At 36.3% G+C, this 20,744-nt stretch overlaps 1 protein-coding gene across 1 annotated transcript in view; it reads right to left on the bottom strand.

Annotated features, from left to right (window-relative positions):
- Tnpo (transportin 1) overlaps positions 1–16,443 on the bottom strand; it is a 100,577-nt gene extending 84,134 nt beyond the window's left edge. The window contains exon 1 of the mRNA XM_089093640.1: positions 16,339–16,443. Coding sequence (XP_088949766.1) covers positions 16,339–16,437 — 99 coding nt within the window. The 5' untranslated portion in view covers positions 16,438–16,443. The remainder of the gene's footprint in view (positions 1–16,338) is intronic.
- Between the last annotated feature and the right edge of the window lie 4,301 nt (positions 16,444–20,744).

Raw genomic sequence — 20,744 nt, 5'->3', positions numbered from 1 at the left:
GAGGATCTTTCCATGAAGGAAGTTTTCATGGGGGAAGGGACATTGCTATGAAGGGGACGCCGGACTTCCCAGCATTATTTAAAAAAAGATCAGAAATTTAATATAAAAAAACAAGTATTTCAACTGCAATAGCAGCAACATCGAAACTTCAAACGAACAGAAAATATTACATATATGATTGGGTTCACCCCGTAGTCAATACTTCGCTCTTTAAGCCAAAGATTTTTTAGTATTTTCATAAGAGCTATTTATTCTAATTAACGGCCTTTGTGAATAAGAGGTCATTTTTAAAGAATTGGAACAAAATTCGAACCTTCGCTTGAAGAGCAAGGTATTGACTAGGGGGCGAGCCCCCTAATAAACAAATTAAAAATATATGAATATAGAAGTTCGTTACGTAAGTTAATTCGTAAGTTACGTATATTTATTACTAATAAAAACGTTCGTAAATAAAATTAAACAAGTTTCGAGAAAGCCATTTAACTAAATAAAAGTAAATTAATATGAAAATTTTGTTTTAATTATTCATGTACGTTGAGCCAAGATCAAAACATGCATTTATTCAAAAACGTTCAAAAATTAAATAAAAAAAACAAGTTTTTTAAACTGAAAGTAAGGAGCAACATTAAAACTTAAAACGAACAGAAACTATTCCGTATGTGAAAGGGACCGGCCCCTCCTCAAAGCCTCGCTCTTTACGCTAAAGTTTGACTCTTTTTCACAACTCTACTTTTTGAAACAATAAAAAACTTCAGCTTAAAGAGCGAGGCGTTGAGGAGGCGACAGTCCCTTTCATATACGGAATAATTTCTGTTCGTTTTAAGTTTTAATGTTGCTCCTTACTTTCAGTTAGAAAAACTTGTTTTTTTTTATTTAATACCAACCAAAAAGTGGATTTTTCACTATTGGTTTTGGATAATTTTCCATAATAATGTAATTAGGTTGAATATTTACTACATAAACAATCAAATTGAGACTTATAGTCAATAATAGATCCTAATCTTGGACACACATTTAAATCTTTAGCTTAGTCTTTGAAAATGCAGTCCAATCATGGTTGCTATAAGAGCTGTAACCTAGTAAAGAATGTCTTGAACATAATCTTAACTTAGAACAAAATATTTAAATCATGCAGACACAACTTTGGGCAGATTTAATATAAGACAAGTGTTATGAAGCATAACAATTATATTAAAACAGCCTAGGCTGGTATGGGTAACTTTTGTCAGAGTTTGAATGTTAAAAAACAAATTTTTCCAAGATTTCAGTCAGCCAAACACAAAAAGCGTTGTCATAATTATCAGCAAATCCTAAACAACTTCATTCTTGAATTTTATCTTCAACCACAGTGGGAGGAAGTCAGGGCTGCAGCCCAAATCTGTGATATCTGGCAATGTTTTGCAGATGCTGCATGTACCATTCCTGGCTCAGAAGGATCTAAGGTAAACAACCTCTCATTACTGGCCACCTGCACTGCAATTGCTAATAATATTTGATAGACAATTCTTACATTTGCAAATCCCCCTTCATCTCGACATTACAGAATTAGTTCTAAGCATGTAATAATTTGTGCCAAATACACTTTGCAATGACAGTATGAACAGGATTTGAGTAGAGGGGAGATGTGTCTCCAACTACAGTGGGAGGATGTCAGGGCTGCAGCTCAAATCTGTGACGTCTGGTGAGGTTTTGTGGATACCCTATGCATCATTCCTGGCACAGGAAGATCTAAGATATACAGCCTCTCATTATTGGCCACCAGCACTGCAATTGCTAATAATATTTGATAGGCAACTCTTGCCTTTACAAATTTCTCTTCATCTCCACATTGCAGAATTAGTTGTAAACATGTAATAGGTTGTGCTGGACATACCTTGCAATGGTAGTATGAACAGGATTTGAGCAGAGGGGAGATATGTCTTTGACCACAGTAGTAGGATGTCAGAACTGCAGCTCAACTCTGTGATGTATGGCAAGGTTTTGTAGATACTGTATGTGCCATTCCTGGCTCTGGAGGATTCAAGGCAAACAACCTCTCATTACTGGCCACCTGCACTGCAATTGCTAATAATATTTGAAAAGCAAATCTTGCATTTACAAATTTCTCTTCAGCTCAACTCATGTGATGTCTGGCAAGGTTTTGTATATACTGTATGTGCTCTGGAGGATCCAAGGCAAACAACCTCTCATTACTGGCCACCAACACTATAATTGCTACTAATATTTGATAGGCAACTTATGTTTGCAAAGACCCCTTCATTTCCACATTGCACTATCAATTCTAACACATCTACAGGTTTATTTAGGAAAATGTGTTGGTATTGAATTATTTTCTTTACGTCTTTTGAGTTTGTGGAACCACTGAAAGGGATCTAAATCATTACAATATTTTACTCTTATTCCAAAGAATTGCTGATGATGGTAAATATAAAATGAAAATGTTGGATTAAGAAGATTTTGACAAATCCAATGGTGAAACAACTCACTTTCTAGGTGATATAATAAAGAACTTATCATGACCCAAGGAAGTTTATCTAGTACTCAAACTACTGTCAAACAGGGTTACTTTGAACAAAACAGTGGCTCCATTGTGGCATCTACTGGCCAATCTCTATATATCATCCACAAGGTGTCATTCAAACCAGAATTTCGTCAGGTTTGATATATGCCATTTTGTTCTTCAGTTAACCATGTGCATTATTGCTGCCTGGTGCTTATGAGTTTCTATTCGTGTATAGTTTGTAAAAAGAGACAAAAATATTTTTAGAGATGTGCAAGAAAGTTTTAATTGGTAAACTAATAAACATATAGAATTTTTAAGACCAGGCTATTATTTATTTGCTATTCCTGATGATTCAAGCTGAGAAGATCTGTTCAAATTTCCCCCCAATTTGAGGGGGAAAAGGTATTACTTGAATGCATGGTGGTGCATGTTCAAAGTTCCCCATGTGTGATCAATGTTACAGTTGTCAAACTTTTCAGCTGTAATTTTAATTCTTTGCAGTGGTAGTTCTGGCCTTACTTGTGCCCAGGATAAAATCTTGGAATAGTGCCCCTCCCCCTGTCTCCCAAAAACTTTAACGACATTTTAACATAATTTTCATTTATTAACAACATTTTCTGTTTATTTAAGTCTAATTTTTCTTACTTCAGCATCAACAAAATTACTCAGTATCTAGTCCCAAGTGATTGCTTAAGTTCTTTGATTCTGTCTACTTTGTTTTTGTTTAAAATTTGATTTAAAATTGCTTTAATACAATACACTTGCTTTTATTTACAAGGAATGGTGGTGAAAACATAGGAAAAAGAAAATATACCTTCTACTTTATTTATTTAACAATAAAATTACAAAAATTGTAAAATGATCATAACTGTTAAATTATTTAATTGAGATTTTGTGCCTCTAAAATTTCTGAACCTGGGGCAAGTGCCCCTCCCTGAAATTGCTCCTGATGTTTTGTGTTCCTTTGGACTTGTCATGCCTGTACTTAAATATATTTCTTTCATGAAGATGCCCCAAATTTATGCGTACAAGGTTGGGAACCAATAATATTATTATTTATTGAAAACCCATTTTTGTACAAAAAGAAAATGATGGAGCACTACAAAGAAAAAAAGAAGCAAAATATCCCTATACAACTAAGACAACATTGCTTGAGTTGAAGAAGCTGGCTGCAAGCACGTCTTAAAATCTTTTGGTTGTGATTTTTTTTCAGAAGCTTAGCAATGATTATAGTAGGATCTAATATGTGAAGACTGTTGATGAGTTTTGAATTGCATGTCCAAGTTAGATATCTCAGTAGGTATTTTGCAAAATGGACAAAAAGTCGAGCAGTGGGGGAGAGCAACAGTGTTGTACAGCATTGCAAGATAATGACAATGAAATATATTGATTTGATTGCTTTGCTTGCTTTGCTTTTGTGTTGTTTGCTTATGCTTATGCACTTTATTTATAGGTGTTGGGTCTCCATTAAATAATCAAATTCAACTCTTGACTCCGAAGATAGAATACGTTACATGGTGTCAGAATGGACAGCACACCCTATCCAACAATTGATTGGTTGTCAGCCAACTTCAAAGCCTCGTGGAAGCGATTTCACCAGCATGCTGAACTGATGTTCACAGTACCCTTGTCCGGAAAAGCCGAAGCTGTGAAGTGCTCCTACTTGCTGATATGGGTTGGAGAAAAAGGACGAGATATATTCAACACATTCCAGAATCCAGAAATAGACAAAAATAAAGTGGATGTATATCTGAGAAAATTCATTGAGCATGTTGAACCCAGTTCCAATCCCATATTTTCCCGATTCGTTTTTCACAAACGAAATCAGAAAGAAGGAGAGACAATTGAATCATATATGACATCTCTGAAGTTACTGGCCCTCGATTGTAGTTTCGGAGATAGTTCAGATGAAATGGTGAGAGACAGACTGGTGTTTGGAGTACAGAGTGACCAGATAAGAGAAAGACTATTGAGTGAAGGTGTAATGCTTAGACTAGCAAAAGCTATTGATATTAGCCGTGCAATTGAAACAGTTGTGGAGACCCATGCACAGATGAGAAATGAACAAAGTACTAGTGCTGTAAAGCAAGAAGTGGAAGCCATACGCAAACAAAAAGTGTTGCCAAGGACAATGACACCAAACTGTTATTTCTGTGGGAACCATTACTCCCGCGAACACAAATGCCCCGCAAAAGGGCAAATCTGTTCCAAGTGTCGGAAGCCAAATCATTTTGCAAAGGTTTGCAAAAGCAGGTCTGTCAACGAAATTGAAGCCCTGCCAGCTGAGAACGAAGGAAACAATGAATACTTCATCGAGTCTGTTGACAGCAGAACCGATTCAGTCCAAAAGCCAATGATTAAAGTTAACTTACCTGAATACCGACGAGAAATAACCTTCAAAATTGATATAGGGGCTGATGCAAACGTTCTCCCAGCAAGTGAATTTAGATCCCTAAAACCAAGACCTACCTTGCTTCCCAACAAAGATATCCTGACAAGCTACAGTGGATGCAGCCTTGAAGTACTTGGAATTGCACAGATTGTGATTCAGTATAAGGACCGAGAACCGCAGGTTCATGTGTTTCATGTTGTTGAAACCCATAAAGGACCAATCCTTAGTAGACAAACGAGCGAACAGATGAACTTGATCAAGTTTGTGCTTAGCATGTCATGTAGCATGACTGATGACCCAGCCACGGTTTCAACCAGACCGGAAGTACGACAGATCCTCGAGGAATATGATGATGTCTTCCAAGGTATTGGGACGTTGCCCGGAAATTGTTACATTTACTTGAAGGAAGGATCTGTTCCAACAGTCCAGCAACCAAAGTGAGTTCCATATGCCCGTCAGTCAAAGCTAAAAGAAGAACTAGACAGATTACAAAATATTGGCATCATAGAGAAGGTACAAAAACCAACAGACTGGGTGAATTCGATTGTCCTTGTAAAGAAACCAGACAGAAAAATCCGAATTTATCTAGATCCAGTGGACTTAAACAAATGTATCAAGCGTCCTTACCACCCCATTCCTAGCTTTGATGATGTAGCAGTGAGATGTGCTGCAGCAGAAAGATTTTTGAAAACCGACACTAGAAATGGTTACTGGTCAATGGTTTTAGGCGAGGAATCTGCTGACCTCACTACATTCAGCACAACATTTGGAAGATACCGCTTCAAGAGATATCCTTTCGGGCTCATATCAGCCCAGGATGAGTACCAAAAACGAATGGAAGAGGTATTTGAAGGTATTGACATTGGTCTGATTGTAGATGATGTTGCTGGAATGGCTGAAAGTACAACAGATCATGATAGGAAACTAAGGACATTTATGCAGAGGGCTCGTGAAAAAGGCATCAAGTTTAATAAAGAGAAATGCCTTTTCGATGCCATAGCCATTCCCTACTTTGGACATATACTGACAAAGGGAGGTATGGAACCAGACCCTAACAAAATTAGGGCAATGAAAGAAATTCCAGCCCCCAAGAACAAAGATGAATAGCAGACTCTTCTAGGGATGTACAACTATTTGTCGAGGTACATTCCCTGCCTCTCTACCCTAAACCAGCCACTTAGGGACCTGGCCAAAGCAAAGGAGTTCAATTGGAAAGTAGTACACAACGATGCCCGAGTCAAAGTCCAGGAAGCCATTTGCAGCAACCTCGCATATTTTGATACCAAAAGTGCCCAGGTGGAAGTGATAACAGACACATCACAACACGGGCTAGGTGCTCAACTGGTTGCGGATCACGCCACAGTAGCCTTTGCTTCTAGATCTCTTAGTGACACAGAAAAACGGTACTGACAAATCTAGAAGGAGGTTCTGGGAATTGTGTTTGCCTGCACGCATTTCCATCAATATATTTGTGGTAGAAAGATCACTGTGACAACAGATCACAAACCTTTAGAGGTGATATTGTCCAAACCAAAAAATAGGGCACCACCCCGATTGCAAAGAATGATGCTAGTGCTCCAGCAGTATGAACTGTCATTCCAGTATCGTCCTGGCAAAGAAATCCCGGTAGCTGATGCCTTATCATGAATGCACTTACCTGACCAAGACCAGAAATTCAAATTGAAGGAGAAGTAGCCATCCATGCATTCTTTAGAGATATTCCAGTAAGCAGAAACAAACTAGAGCAAGTCCGTGAGGAAACCCTAAGAGATGTTGAGCTGAAAACACTGTCAGACATCGTCGAATCTGGCTGGCCTAACAACCGAAGAGATGTACCACCTATCATTCTTCCATTCTGGAACTACAGAGACGAGCTGGTTATCAACGATGGTATTATACTGAAAGGCGAACGCATTGTTGTGCCTAAGGCACTGCGTGGAGACATACTGCAACAGCTTCATTCATCACACGTTGGCATTGTTAAAACAAAAGAAAGAGCTTGTAGCTCTGTATTTTGGCCTAAAATCACGAAAGATACCACGCAACTAGTATCTGGTTGCGAAATATGCGCCATGCATCAAATGGATTAACAGAAAGAACCATTGATATCCTCAGAGGTTCCCCAGTATCCATTTCAACACATGGGCTTGGAAATCTTTACATTCAGTGGTATGGAATACCTAATCACCGTACACTATTATAGTAGATTTTTCAAGGTGAATAAACTTGCCATTTCAAACTCACAGCAAGTGATCTCGAAATTAAAAATGCATTTCGCCAGATATGGTATACCAGAGAAGATTACTTCAGACAATGGGCCACAATTCAGCTCAGAGCAGTTTCGAACGTTTGCAGCATCCTGGGATATCAACCATGTCACATTGAGTCCCCGATACCCACAGTCCAATGGGATGAGCGAGAAGGCTGTCCAGACAGCAAAATGGATCATGACAAAAGCGACAGAAAGCCAAACAGATCCATACATCGCATTGCTGGAATACCAAAACACCCCAGTTGATGGAGCATATACACCGGTTCAGCTGCTCATGAGCAGGAAAACCCGGTCGATCTTCCCAGCGCTGCCATCCCATCAGCAGCCAAAAATAATTGCGGACTCAGCTTTCGAGAAAGCAAGAGAGAAAGCTCAGTCGAGACAGCAGAGAGCTTAAAACAAGAACGCCAAAGAGCTGAAAGAATTGAGCATAGGAGAGAAAGTAAGGGTGAAATTTGACAAAAGTAGTAGATTGCGCAAGGGCGAAGTCGAGAAGAAGTTGAGACAACAAGAGCGCTCTTACCTGGTGCGTCTGCAAGACGACAGTACTCTTCGGAGAAACAGGCGCCACCTACGTCACAGATCAGAACCAGTTATAGCCGAGCCGGCGCCTATACCATCCCACCCATTACATGCAGGCCGTGTTACCCAGTGCCCCAAACTACATACTTACCCGGATGGAACAGCGACAGTTGGAGCTAGTACGACACCTGTCGCAGATCGATCCAGTGCCGAATTGAACAGCAGTACTGACGAGGAAACCCCGTCAGTAGTCGAATAAAATGATTTCACCATAGCCGAAAGGCCAAACATCAGGGGGGAGGAGGATAGAGCATTAAGTCTACGATGTCAGTCAACTACTGATACAGTGATACCCCCTGTGACCAGCGCTGAAGCCCCGCCAGATGCACAGGAAGAGTCACTCGCTCAGGTAGACTTTCCAAACCACCTGCGCGTATGAACCTGAGCATTGATCGTCACGTTGATATCCACCTCCGTCCAGTCTGGCAGTGATGGAAGCCATTTCTACATGAGAAAGAAGATGAAACATATTGATTTGATTGCTTTGCTTTTGTGTTGTTTGCTTATGCTTATGCACTTTATTTATAGGTGTTGGGTCTCCATTAAATAATTGAATTCAACTCTTAACTCCAAAGATAGAATACGTTACAGACAATTGAAACAAAACTTAGCAGAGACAATGGAAGGATAGGCAGCTGATATGTGGTGCTTGATGACTTCTGTTAGGAGATGACAAGTATGAGAAATGGTATGTACAATTGGAATACCAAGGTAAACAATTTGTAAAAGTACTATTTCATCAGGAAGTGGACTTTTTCAGTTAAAAAGCATGACATTGGACTTTAGAGCAGAAAATTCAAGACCAGATTTTTAACACAGTTTCAGATATTTTTTTTTCACAGATTTTTAAACAGTTTCAAAAACTTTATCCAAAGCCTGAATCTAAATTTAACATGCATTTGCATCAGAAATTAACTTTACCCCCACCACTATATATACCAATTCAGGGTATATATTTGCACATTAGGGAGGGGAGTTCATTTCTGATGCAAATGAATGTGCAATTTGGATTCAGGATGTTTAAAGTTTACCCCCCCCCCTAATGTGCAAATATATACCCTGAATTGGTATATTTAGGGGTAAATTTCATTTCTAACGCAAATGCATGTTAAATTTAGATTCAGGATGCAATTCTGACAAAGCCTATAGTGATAAGTCTATTTCTTAGCTACCTGAATAGTCTGTTAATATAAACCTTATCCATTTTTGCTGGACAAGTTATTCAAAAAGGACATGAAACCTTCCAAATTGAAGGGCAGCATGAAGTTGCTTAGTCATACAAAAAACTTTACAAAAAATATAAACTCTAACCTCCATTTTTACTTTATTTTTTGCAATTAATGTTTTTCTTTAACTTAATCTGATTCAAATTTTCTATGTTTTTCTTTTTTTTCAATAAAAGCAATCTTTTTTATGTTGACTAAAAGAAAACACTGTAAAGAACAGGTTGTTCAAACTATCCCAAAGCATGGCTAACTATGAACAAATTAGGAGCTTACATAGCAGTATATAAAATAGAACAACATCATTCAAAGTTGGATAAAGTGTAGGTAACTAAATTAGAACATAATTAAAAAAAAAAATAATGGCCACTTGAGAAGGGATAAAAAAAAACTGCAATGCCCACCTTCTTCAGCTGTCAGAAATACATATGGAATGGTCTTTCTAGGTTGTTATGTCATTTTTTACAAAAGTTATTGCAAAATAATAAAGAAAAAAAATATATAATTTTAATTTAAAGTAATTCTGTTTGACAGTACTGAGTATCTTACCTTACATCATGTCTAAGATCAAAAGTTTTACCATGTTTTATGTGTTATTACAGGGACAATATTCTTGTCCCTTAAAACATTGTCAATGTTTTAAATCAATATATTTGTCAATATTCTTGTCAATATGTCAATATTAATCAATATTCTTTTCCAATAAGGACAAGGTTTTGAATCCTGGTGTTGCTGGTTGTTTGGTGTGCAATAGGGGTCAGTAGCATGACTTTAAAAGATCAGCCAGTGCAAAACCAACTATACATGGGTACCTAGAAAATTCTGGGGAAGGTAAAGAGGATTTGTAAGCAAAAATAAAGGATAGCTCCATGCTGGTCATGCATGGAGAACCACATTGCCATTTGGGACTGTAAATTTTAATGCCATATTATTTTTTATTATGTCTGAGCCACCTATCAGAACAATCATCCTGAGAGAGATGTCATTGTCCTCCTTTGTTGATGCATTAAGATTACCATTGATAAAGTTAGCCCACCAAACAACAGAAGACAAAACGGGTTACCATTGCATCACTGGCTTCTTATTATCACTGACCTAACTCTATAGTATTATTCTTCATTTTGCTGGACAATGTAATTTAAGGTAGGCTAATAATACTTCCTTGAGAAGTAGCCAGCCCCTGTACTGATGTCAAATCTTATAGTGAATCAGGCCTTAACTGTTTAAGTGGTCATTAGCTGTTCAACTAGCCTACCAGGTATCTTACACTAGCTTAACCAAGATTTTGGTTTGTAAATATTGAGTCAGTAGCTTTTCTTTTAGGCCTACATCTGTACATCAACTGTAAACATGAATGGAAAGCACAATAAATTTTTTGCAGTTCATATTATTTGACTTACAAATAAAGTAAACATACTGCTTGATGCCTTTTTTTATACTCTTTCCGAATAAAAACATATAATAAGACCACCTTATCTAGCTGGACATGCAATTTCAGGTAATTTAAGGTAACCTAATAATAATCATTTTTGTTGCAAATGAATTTTACCCCCCACCCCTAGATATACTTATTCAGGGTATATATTTGCACATTAGGGGGGTTGGGGTAAAGTATATTTCTGAATAATATGAGAGGTATGGTACTGGTACCAAACCAGTTACTGACCCCCAACAAATAAACTGACACCAACCAAAAAATTAAGAAAACAACTTATACCTCACTGATTTTCCTTGGGAATGCAGCTTTTCATCTTTCTCTTCCTCCTGCTCAATGTAAAACAGCATTTCTAGCTCAGTTTAATGCATCTACTGACAAAAAGGAGAGCCTAACTTTTGCCAGTCTAGGAATTTTGCATGGATTTTGAATTTTTTTAAATTGGTATATAATAATTATTCATAATTAGACAAAACTTTGATTATTTTTGAGGAAAGGTGAGGTTTTTAAATGGTCAGTTTTATTAACGATAAAAAATGACCCTTTCAAAAATCCGACAGGGTTTAGTGTCGCTTTACTGGTCACAGCAAACCTTTTTCCCAACATGGTCGTTTTTTCTAACCTAAATAGAAAACTGGTTGGAAACTGAATGGATGGCCATTTTGCAAAATTGGTTTATAGTCTTTTCTCTTGAATTGTGGCTATAAAGTTTGTAAAACAAATAACAGGAAATATTATTTAACTTATTTCTATTCAAAATAATGATAATGTTAAGGCTTTGCCTCAAGTTTTTCCATTTTCTCCTTTCTGACATTTTTTTAAAGTTTCGGTTATCTTTAACAATTAAAAAAAATAATTACATTTCCAAAGTTTCTTTGCCATTTTTCTAGGATTTAAGAGTTTTAATTTAATAAAGCTTCCTTTTTTCAAGTATAGGATATAATACTTCAGCTAAATTGTCTGTTTTTCTTTAGGTAAAAATAAGCCTGCAACGAGTTCTGGTGATAGTGGTAATAGTTGGTGTTGTATTTATTGCCATGAAGCTCAAAATGGTTGTGAGTACTTTGGGTCACTTGTAATGGGTGTCAGGGGCATATGCATTGGCAATGTATCCCTGAAGATCTTTAAACCTAATATGCCAGAACAGCAATGGAGCTAAATGAATTATTATAGTCAGAAGAAACAAAGTTTACTGCAAGATATGTTTGGAAGAGTAGAAGTTCTGTTTTCATAGTCAATACTGTTGCTTTTTGATATTTCTCAAATTTTGATATTAAAATTTTATTTCTTTCATTATCAAGCTCCTGTCTAAAAATATAGAATTTTGTAATTGTTTTTTTCTAGGGGTGATTGTATTGGCCCAGTGGTCCTAGAATACCGAGAGGGCTCATTCAAACAAAGATCAAACATTTTAGTGACCAAAACGATTGTATGGCAACCATGCCCTCTTCCATGAATTTTTTTTTCAAAAATTGTCTGATAAAGATTTTGTGCAGCAGAGTTGAAAGGCCCATTTGCTATACCTTTGGCAGTAACATGACCCCTCCACAGCACAAGAGGAAAGGTCTATAAGTTATAAAGTTTACATATAATATCTACATATAGCATAGACAAAGAGGATTTCCAAAGAGAGGATTTCCCATTGGGAGGGAAAGAAGATGGAGTAACAAAAGAGGATTTCAAAAACCCCCACTTATGGTTTAATGCTGACAAAACAATGATGTATTTCCTCCTCCAGAATGTCCCCAAAGAAATTGTGGCAAGAAAGGATGGATGAAGCAGATTGCATTTATTGACTTTGTCAAAACCATATTCATTCCATGGCTAAAAGCAAGGGGTTTGCATGGCAAAAACATAATTCTCATTCTTGATGGCCATTCAAGCCACATATCTTAAAATCTGTATGTCCTTTGCCAAGAAAATAAAATTCACTTGCTATGATTATATCCAAATTCAACCCTCATTCTCCAAGCTGCAGACGTAGAGGTCATTAAACCTTTAAAAACTGCTTGGAAAAACCACATCATTTGTTTCAAAGCTGGTCTTTGTGATGAAGAGGGAAATATAATATCAGTTCATGCAAAAAAAGACAGAAAAATTGTCAAGCTGACCATAGCCTGGCTTTTCCCCACATTTTTGAGCAGATTATCACCAAAAGCCTTTGCAAAAATTCATTTAGTAAGTGTGGAGTTTTTCCTTGGTCTGCCAATGCCATTGATTGAACCAAATGCATAATGCAAAAAAACACAGTCAAAGAGTCTGAAGCTCAAAATATACCAATGACTGAAGCAACTACAATAAGCAGGGAAACTCCAGTGACATTGGTGTGTACACTGTGCTCTTCAACTCTTCAGCTGCAATGCCCAAAATGCAAAGATAAATCAAGGCTTGTTACCACACTTGAAACAATCAAAAATAGACTTGAGCCTAACGTCCTTGAAGAATTTTGTCAGCAAATGGACAGGCCTTCTTGGACAAGAGAAACCTCCAACCAAAACTTTTTTTTTACTTTTGGTGAGATATAAAACAGGCAACCAAGGCTGATGAGCTTCAGCCTTTTGCTACTTTCTGTTTCTCTTTCTTTCTTTCTCTTTCTACTTTCTATCAGATCTTTTGCTACTTTCTGTTTCTGATATAAATTTAATGAATGACTCCTTTCTTTGCAATATTATGCCAAAATCTTCACCCCTTTTCCCTGCTGAAAGCAGCTTCAACAACAGCCCTTCTATGGTTGGAGGTGCTTCAGTTGAAAATCAGCCTGGCCCCTCTTTGCCCACACCAAACCCTCTAGCATCACTCTCTTCTGTCCCAATTTGGCAAAGACCCCACAGAATCAAAAACATCTAAAATACAAGGATACACCACCTAATCCTCAGTTTTCTACTCCAATGAAGGCCATTTTAAACTTTGAGGAGAAAGAACCTGAGCAGCAGAAGTGGAAAGCACGTGCTCCACTGAAATACTTATTATCCAGAAAAACAAGCATCAAGTCCTTGAGTGAGGCATATAAGAAAAACCAAAAGACAGCACAAGGTATGGAATTATTTTGCTTATTTTCTCCTCTTTTCTATTAAGATTTCATTCTTTTTCTATTTGTAAAGGACTTGGAAGCTTTTTAATAAGCTTTTGAAGCAAATTTTAGGCTCTCACATTCAAAACACTTTGTTTCTTTTATTTTATTCCAACATTTTGGACAAGTATTTGCTGCAAAAAAAGTTATTTATTTGTTTTTACCAATCAAAAGTAATTCCTTCTAACTTTTTTTGTATTTTTAGCTTTTTGCTTCATTCACTAGGTAGCAATAATGTTCCCCTGCCTTGAATATTTTTGAGCACTCAGTTTTAAAAAAAATTAGTCAGCAAAATCATGGTGCTTTGCAAAGCACCATAGTTTTTACAATGCTACAAATTTTTTTGTTTGGTTAAATGAATACCACAAGAATACTAACATGCCATTTATAGAAATCTCAAACTTAGTTGGTAAACACAGCAGTTTTACTGACTCCTGCCATGATTTTACAGATGGTACCACAATTTTCCATTTGGTTAAACAAAATGATGCAATTAAACTTACCAAAATCTCAATCTTGGTTGGTAAATGCAGTGGTTTTAATGACTTATGCATTGATTTAATGTATGATCTGTAAAACATATAATATGCTAATTATTGGTACAGAAAAACAGTTGGCAAAAATAACCAGCCATTTGGCAAAATCCCTTGCTCTCCTCCCAAACATTTTGGCTACTAGCATGCTTTTACAAAACTGCAATCTTCTATCAGAATAAAGCTCATATATCTGAAAAAATTTGCCACCTAGCCCCCCCCCCCCCATAACAAACTGTGCAATAGGGCAAAACTGATGGAATTCAAGAAAAATGAAAGAAATAAATATATCACTAATTCATACGTGAAACTGTGAATAGATTTCTAGTCTGGAACTTTGAATTTCCTTCAGGTTTGCAGTTGTACTTAAATTGAGCTTTTTTTCAAGCATAGGATGTAATACTTCAGCTAAATTGCCTGTTTTTCTTTAGTAGAAATAAGCCTACAAGAAGTTCTGCGGACAATAGCAAAAGTTGGTGTTGCATTTATTGTATTAAGTCTTGGAATGGTCATGGATGCTTTTGGGTCACTTGTGACAGGTGCAAGGGGCATATGCATCAGCATTGTATCCCTGAAGACCTATCAACCAATTATGCCAGGTCATTGAAACAGTTAGATGACTTCTTAGTCAAAACAAACAAAGTTTTACTGCCAGACATGTTTGAAAGAGTAAAAGCTCTGTTCTCTAAGTTAATACTGTTTCTTTTTCTATTTTTTTTACTATGGAATATTATAATTGGTAAAATTCTACTTTAGCTACTTTTGGCTATCTTAGAATGGGGTTAGGTTAGGAAAATGAAACTCTCAGGGATGGGTCTACAGGCTAAAGTATGTCCTGGGAAGGTATTTTGAAGTACCTACCTCTTTTCTTTCTCCCTCTAGATGGTCCTGAAATTTGTGTACATGACAGGTCTATACCCCTTGAAATTTTAACAAAACAACATTTTACCTTAATTTTCAGTTATCAGTTTCTTTTTCTCTGGCTTTAGTTCTGAAAATGCAATTTCAGTTATTTGAGCAGAATTTTAAGCCATATCAATGTTTTATTTCCAAAATTTAGGAAATGTATTTGCATATCTTTAAAACCTTATAAATTAGGATGGAGCAAAGTTTTGAAGCTGAAAACAATTTTGTTGTATTTTATTTAAATGGAAGATTTATTTTGTACGGTTTCACTTCTATAACTCACAGATTTTTAAAGGTCAGGAACCTCTAGAGAGAGGAGTGGAGGTAGGTACTTCAAAATGCCTTCCCAGGACATACTTTAGCCTTTAGACCCATCCCTGAAAGTTTCAGTCAGAAAAATGGTTATGTCCCATGTCAGTCTTCTGATTAAGATGTCAGAGCATGTGAATAAAGTAAAGGTCAGAAAACTGGTTTGGCATGTTGTGAACATGTTTATTGTAATGAGTTTAAGAAAAGTAGTTTCATATATTAGCAACAATGCTTTTGGCATACTTTTCAAAGCATATAAAACAAGCAATGACAGAGATTTCAGGTGATGTATAAATCATATCTGAGTCAGTTGTTTTGCAGTTTTTGTGCTAATTAAAATAGAGAATATTGTTCTGATGGTTGGCAAACTGGTTTAGTACTCTAAGTTTAAACAATAAATATTTTACAGTTCATATTACTGACTTACAAATAAACTGAACATACTGCTCAATGCTTTTCTTTATGCTCTTTACAAATATAACAATCATTTTTGTTGTAAATGAATTTTATCCCCACCTCTATATATTCCCACATTAGGGGTGGGGGTTAAGTTTAAACTAATTTCTCATTGTATCAAAAATAAACTTTACCCTCACCCCCCCTAGTGTGCAAATATCCTATATAGGCTACCCTGAATTGGTACATAGGCTATAGGGGTGGGGGTAAAACTCATTTGTAACAAAAATGATTATTTTATTGGGAAAGAGCATAAAAAGGCATAGAGTCATATGTTTACTTTATTTGTAAGTCATTAATATGAAATGCTAAATATTTACAATTTAAATTATACCCACCCACCCCCCTCTAATGTATAAATATACACCCAGAATTGGTATATATAGGGGTGGGGGTAAAATTTATTTGCAACATATATTATTACATTTGTAGAGAGCAGAAAAAAAGGCATCACATGGTAGGCCTATGTTCAATTTTTTTGTGTCAATAATATGAACTGTAAAAACTTTAACAAAACGAAAATTGACTTTGCCAGCCAGATCAAACACTGCCTATAAACTAAAACCTGTGTCCTTCATCTCCTTAGGCAAGTAGCCTATGTTGTGCAATCACAAAAGGACTTTTGTTGATGTTTAAAATAAACAAATGTGTGAATACCTGCTGAACAGCACGTTGAGTCGCAGTATCAGGTGACTGGCTTTCTTTCAAAATCTGTAATATTTGCTGGAGTCCATCATTTTGAGGTTGCCAAGACATTCTTGCAAATTTCGCCTTCTTATTTCAAATACTTCTAAGATGATTAAAGTGATACAACGGAAGCACTTGACAGATTTGCCAAATTTGAAGAAAACATTAACACTAATCGAAATCGCCTAAAATTTAAAAGACTGGTTAACAAACGAAAGGTACCGGTCAATGGACAAAATGTCCAACTGAGTAGTTTTTTGTTAGTTGATAAATATTGGGTAAATATCTAGGTGGCCACATAATTTAGCTAAGATGAAAGTGAAAACGTCCTTTGATGCCTTTTTTATGCTCTTCCATAATTCAAGAATCGCTTTTGGGGCTAGTTGCATCTTGAGCCCTTAAAGGGGCCCAAAAGGTATTTGATTTCTGTAGCCATACAAAGAAGCTATAACCTAACCTGTAAAATAATTGATTTTCAATTCAAACTGTTTTCCTACAACTTCATGTTTCACAAATGCCGTCGACAAAAATAACGCTGAATTTTGCGATTCGAAACTTTACCGTCGACAATTCAGGGTATATTCCAATTCAAAGTATATATTTGCACCTTAGGGGTATATATTTGCACAAATATTGTACCAATGCTCGCTTATCTTCGCTCTCTTCTAAAAATTTTTTCATGGAAGTCTTCAGTAAGAAGCAACCCTGTTCAAAGTATTTGATCTTTACAGAAAAATCAAGATAATTAGATTTAATTTATGCAATGATCAAAAATTACGTATCTTGTGATTACTTATCAAAATCAAATATTTAGTTAGATAAATATTGTTTGATAACCAATAATTTTTCGGCTCTAAAATAATTGGTTGGCAAATAAAGCAATACTGTCTACGTGCATGCATTACCATAGCACCATTCAGTCTTTATTTAGTCTTCAGAGTGGAAACAACTTTTTGGATTCACTCACTTTGGACAGAATTAATTAAGAGCTTTGAACATGAATTAAATCCGTGACCCTAGCTAACTCATCTTTAATCAGCTATAATATTTGATAATATATCAAAACCCATTCCGGTTCAAAAAATGGCAAAGAGAGTATGCCAGGAATGCAGATTAAGAGTTACTATTAACTCTATTCAGTGCAGTAGATGTGAGTTTTACTTCCATGAACATTGCTCCGGTATAGAACGTTCTAAGTGGTCAAAACATTGGCTTTGCCTAGATTGTACTACAAAAGAAGATACTAATGACAAGGTAGTACCCTTTGATGACTCTTTGCGTTGTTCCACCCAGACCCCGTCCACCTTTATGACACCTCCACGTCACCCATCTGGAAGTAATCTAGTCAACATTTTGAAGGAAATGAGGTTATCACCCTTTTCGTCTCTCAAATCAATTCCTTGCCAAACCAATTTCATGCCCTAGGACAGTCCCCCCTCAACCATGTCCGATGTGTCCTGCCAAACCAATTTCGTTTAAAAAACAACTGATTTCAGTTGCCAAACCCCCGACCTGGCTACAGTATTCAAGACCCGTGCTTCCTGCCAGTCCAACTTGTTAAACAATGTCCCTACTACACCTAAAACAAGAAACCTCCTCCCTCCAATGAAGCGGTTATTATCATTGATGAGTGAACTTGAAAATGTTATTATAGAAATGTCCAACCTAACCACTTCAAAAAGTGTTAGAGTTGGTAACCCCCAGTCTTTTCTAATCCAGGAAAAAGAGAAATCCCCAATTTCTGTTAAAACCAATATTAAAACAAAACTTATTGATGCTACTTTGGCTCCTGATACCATCATCAAAAATCAAAATTTAACAAAAGACAAGGTCAACGACAAAATTATAGATACAAATCCAGTGATTTCCGGTTCAATTAAGATAAAAAGACAAGTTTGTGTGTTTAAAAGATTAAACTGTCTTGGTTTTAATCCCCTCTCAGGCACAAGTGTTCAAGGTCAAGTTCATTCTGAAGTTGACCTTAATTATGCATTTAAAACTAGTTGTGAGTTCAATACTAGTGATGAACTATCCAGGAAACTGCGGTAAAGCTTTCTAATTTAGTTAATTATTAATTGAGTAAAAATATATTAAGACGCAAAAACAAAGTTTCAAAATACCACTTTTTAAGATAAAGATACAAATCGTGAAATGTGTGGGCTTGGAGGGAACTTGCTCAATAACCAATTTCCTGGCTAAATGCGTCAATGTACCGGAAGGACGTGGTTAGTTTTTCGTATATATACCACGATTTTTCAGACTGGAGGCAGACCTTTTGACTTTCCGAGTTAACCTCCGCCCTTTTGTGTGCTCTTTTTAAATACTTTGGATTATGTCGCACCATTGCCAGTCTCTGAATTTGTTTTATATATTATTGTTGTTTTCGATATCTGTAGTCTAGTCGGGAGAGCCAGCCCCAATAGACAAGATGTATCCGATTATATTATATGTTTTATGAATTATAGTATTGTATTTTAGACTACCTCTCTACGATCTACCGTTAGCCCCTCGAACACATCACAACAAAACAAGTTAATGCTAATAAAGGTATATGCAAATAGGCCTGGAGAGGGATTTGCCAGAAGGAAGAGTCGTGTTAATAACTTGCTTTTATCCTTAATTATTATTGTAAGAATTAAAGCAGTGTCATAGGGAGCCAAAAATTTCGATTACCGGTGTGTTTACGGCTTATAAGTTGGCTTTTCTTCGGCGAATGTAGTCAAATCCACTTAAAATATGGATACAAATATTTTAAAAAGCCATTTTTCCTTCAATCATATTTTGACACATTTTTGGGAAGTAACAAATTTTGAAGACACTTCAAATATATCCTGATACTAAAAATCAAAATGTTATATGTAATTTACCAAGGCATTTCTAAAACGAAAAATAAACGGTATATCAACCACGTCACACAGATAAATTAAATTATTAAGGGGAATTAAATGTAAACTCAAATAATTTATAAACTTGTATAATATAACTTGAAATATAATTTTAGTAAAACCATTAACATTATTTTTAAGCCGCTTGGGGTCAAGTTAAAACAGAAGATGCACATGAAGAGGGTAAAAGAGTAATCGTCAGTCCTAGAGACAGAGAAAAAGAGAAACAAGGATGAATTTCAAATTGAAATCCTTCGACAAAAAAAAGGAACATGGCCAATATTGGACCAGAAACATAACCCTAAGGAAACCCATTGAGAGTAGATGCACATAATGACCCAAAGATGGCAGCATAATAGCTTTAAACGAAATTAAGTTGTTTTAAAGGTAAAATATTGAGAATTGGGACAATTCTTCTTTAAATGGGGAGTATTGTGGTAAAGCTTTCTAATTTAGTTAATTATTAATTGAGTAGAAATATATTATGACACAAAAACAAAGTTTCAAAATACCACTTTTTAAGATAAAGATACAAATCGTGAAATGTGTGGGCTTGGAGGGAACTTGCTCAATAACCAATTTCCTGGCTAAATGTGTCAATGTACCGGAAGGACGTGGTTAGTTTTTCATACATATACCCCAATTTTTGGGACTGTAGGCAGACCTTTTGACTTGCCGGGTGAACCTCTGCCCGTTTATTTTCTCATTAGAAATACTTTGGATTTTGTCGGATCATTGTAAGTGTCTGTATCTTATTTATATATTATTTTTGTTTTTGAGATTTGTGGTCTAGTTGGGAGAGCCAGTCCCAGTAGACAGAATATATCCGATTATATTATATGTTAAATGAATAAAAGTATTGTATTTTAGACAACCTCTTTACGATCTACCGTTAGCCCCTCGAACACATCACAACAAAACAAGTTAATGCTAATAAAGGTATATGCAAATATGCCTGGAGAGGGATTTGCAAGAAGGAAGAGTCGTGTAAGTACCTTAATTTGTGCAAGAATTATATTTGAAGAATGAATGTAGTGTCCCTGGGTGCAAACTCTTGTATTTCGGGGTTTGTAACAGTTTTAGAAGTGGGTTTTGGTTCGGCGAATGCAGCTAAATCTACTTGAAATATGGGTACAAATATTTAGAAAAGCCCTTAAATAGTGCCGAAAAAAATTTAAACCCACAGTCAGCACCCCCTCCAATTCCTTCTCTCATCAGTTTGGACCTGTCAAAAAACGATTTACATCAAACCTTCCCACCATTACATCAAAGGTCAGTGAGATACTGCAAGCAGTTCAGCTCAACGAAAACAAATTCTCCCCCCTCCAACAGTGCCAAGAAAACTCTGTCAAAAAACGAGAGTCTGTCATGTAACACACCAGTGTCCATTGAAGCACCACCACCAGCTCATTCCGGAGACTTTAAGACCCTCGCCGTATTCTATCCTCACAAAGAAGACCCTAATTCCGTGCATTCGGGTTATGGAAGCAT

This window comes from Artemia sp. Qi Xiang Cuo, chromosome 1, assembly GCF_049724085.1.
Source record: "Artemia sp. Qi Xiang Cuo chromosome 1, ASM4972408v1, whole genome shotgun sequence".
Taxonomy (NCBI): Eukaryota; Metazoa; Arthropoda; class Branchiopoda; order Anostraca; family Artemiidae; genus Artemia; species Artemia sp. Qi Xiang Cuo.
The sequence above is the reverse complement of the archived record's forward strand: the minus strand, read 5'-3'. Positions and strand labels throughout refer to the sequence as shown.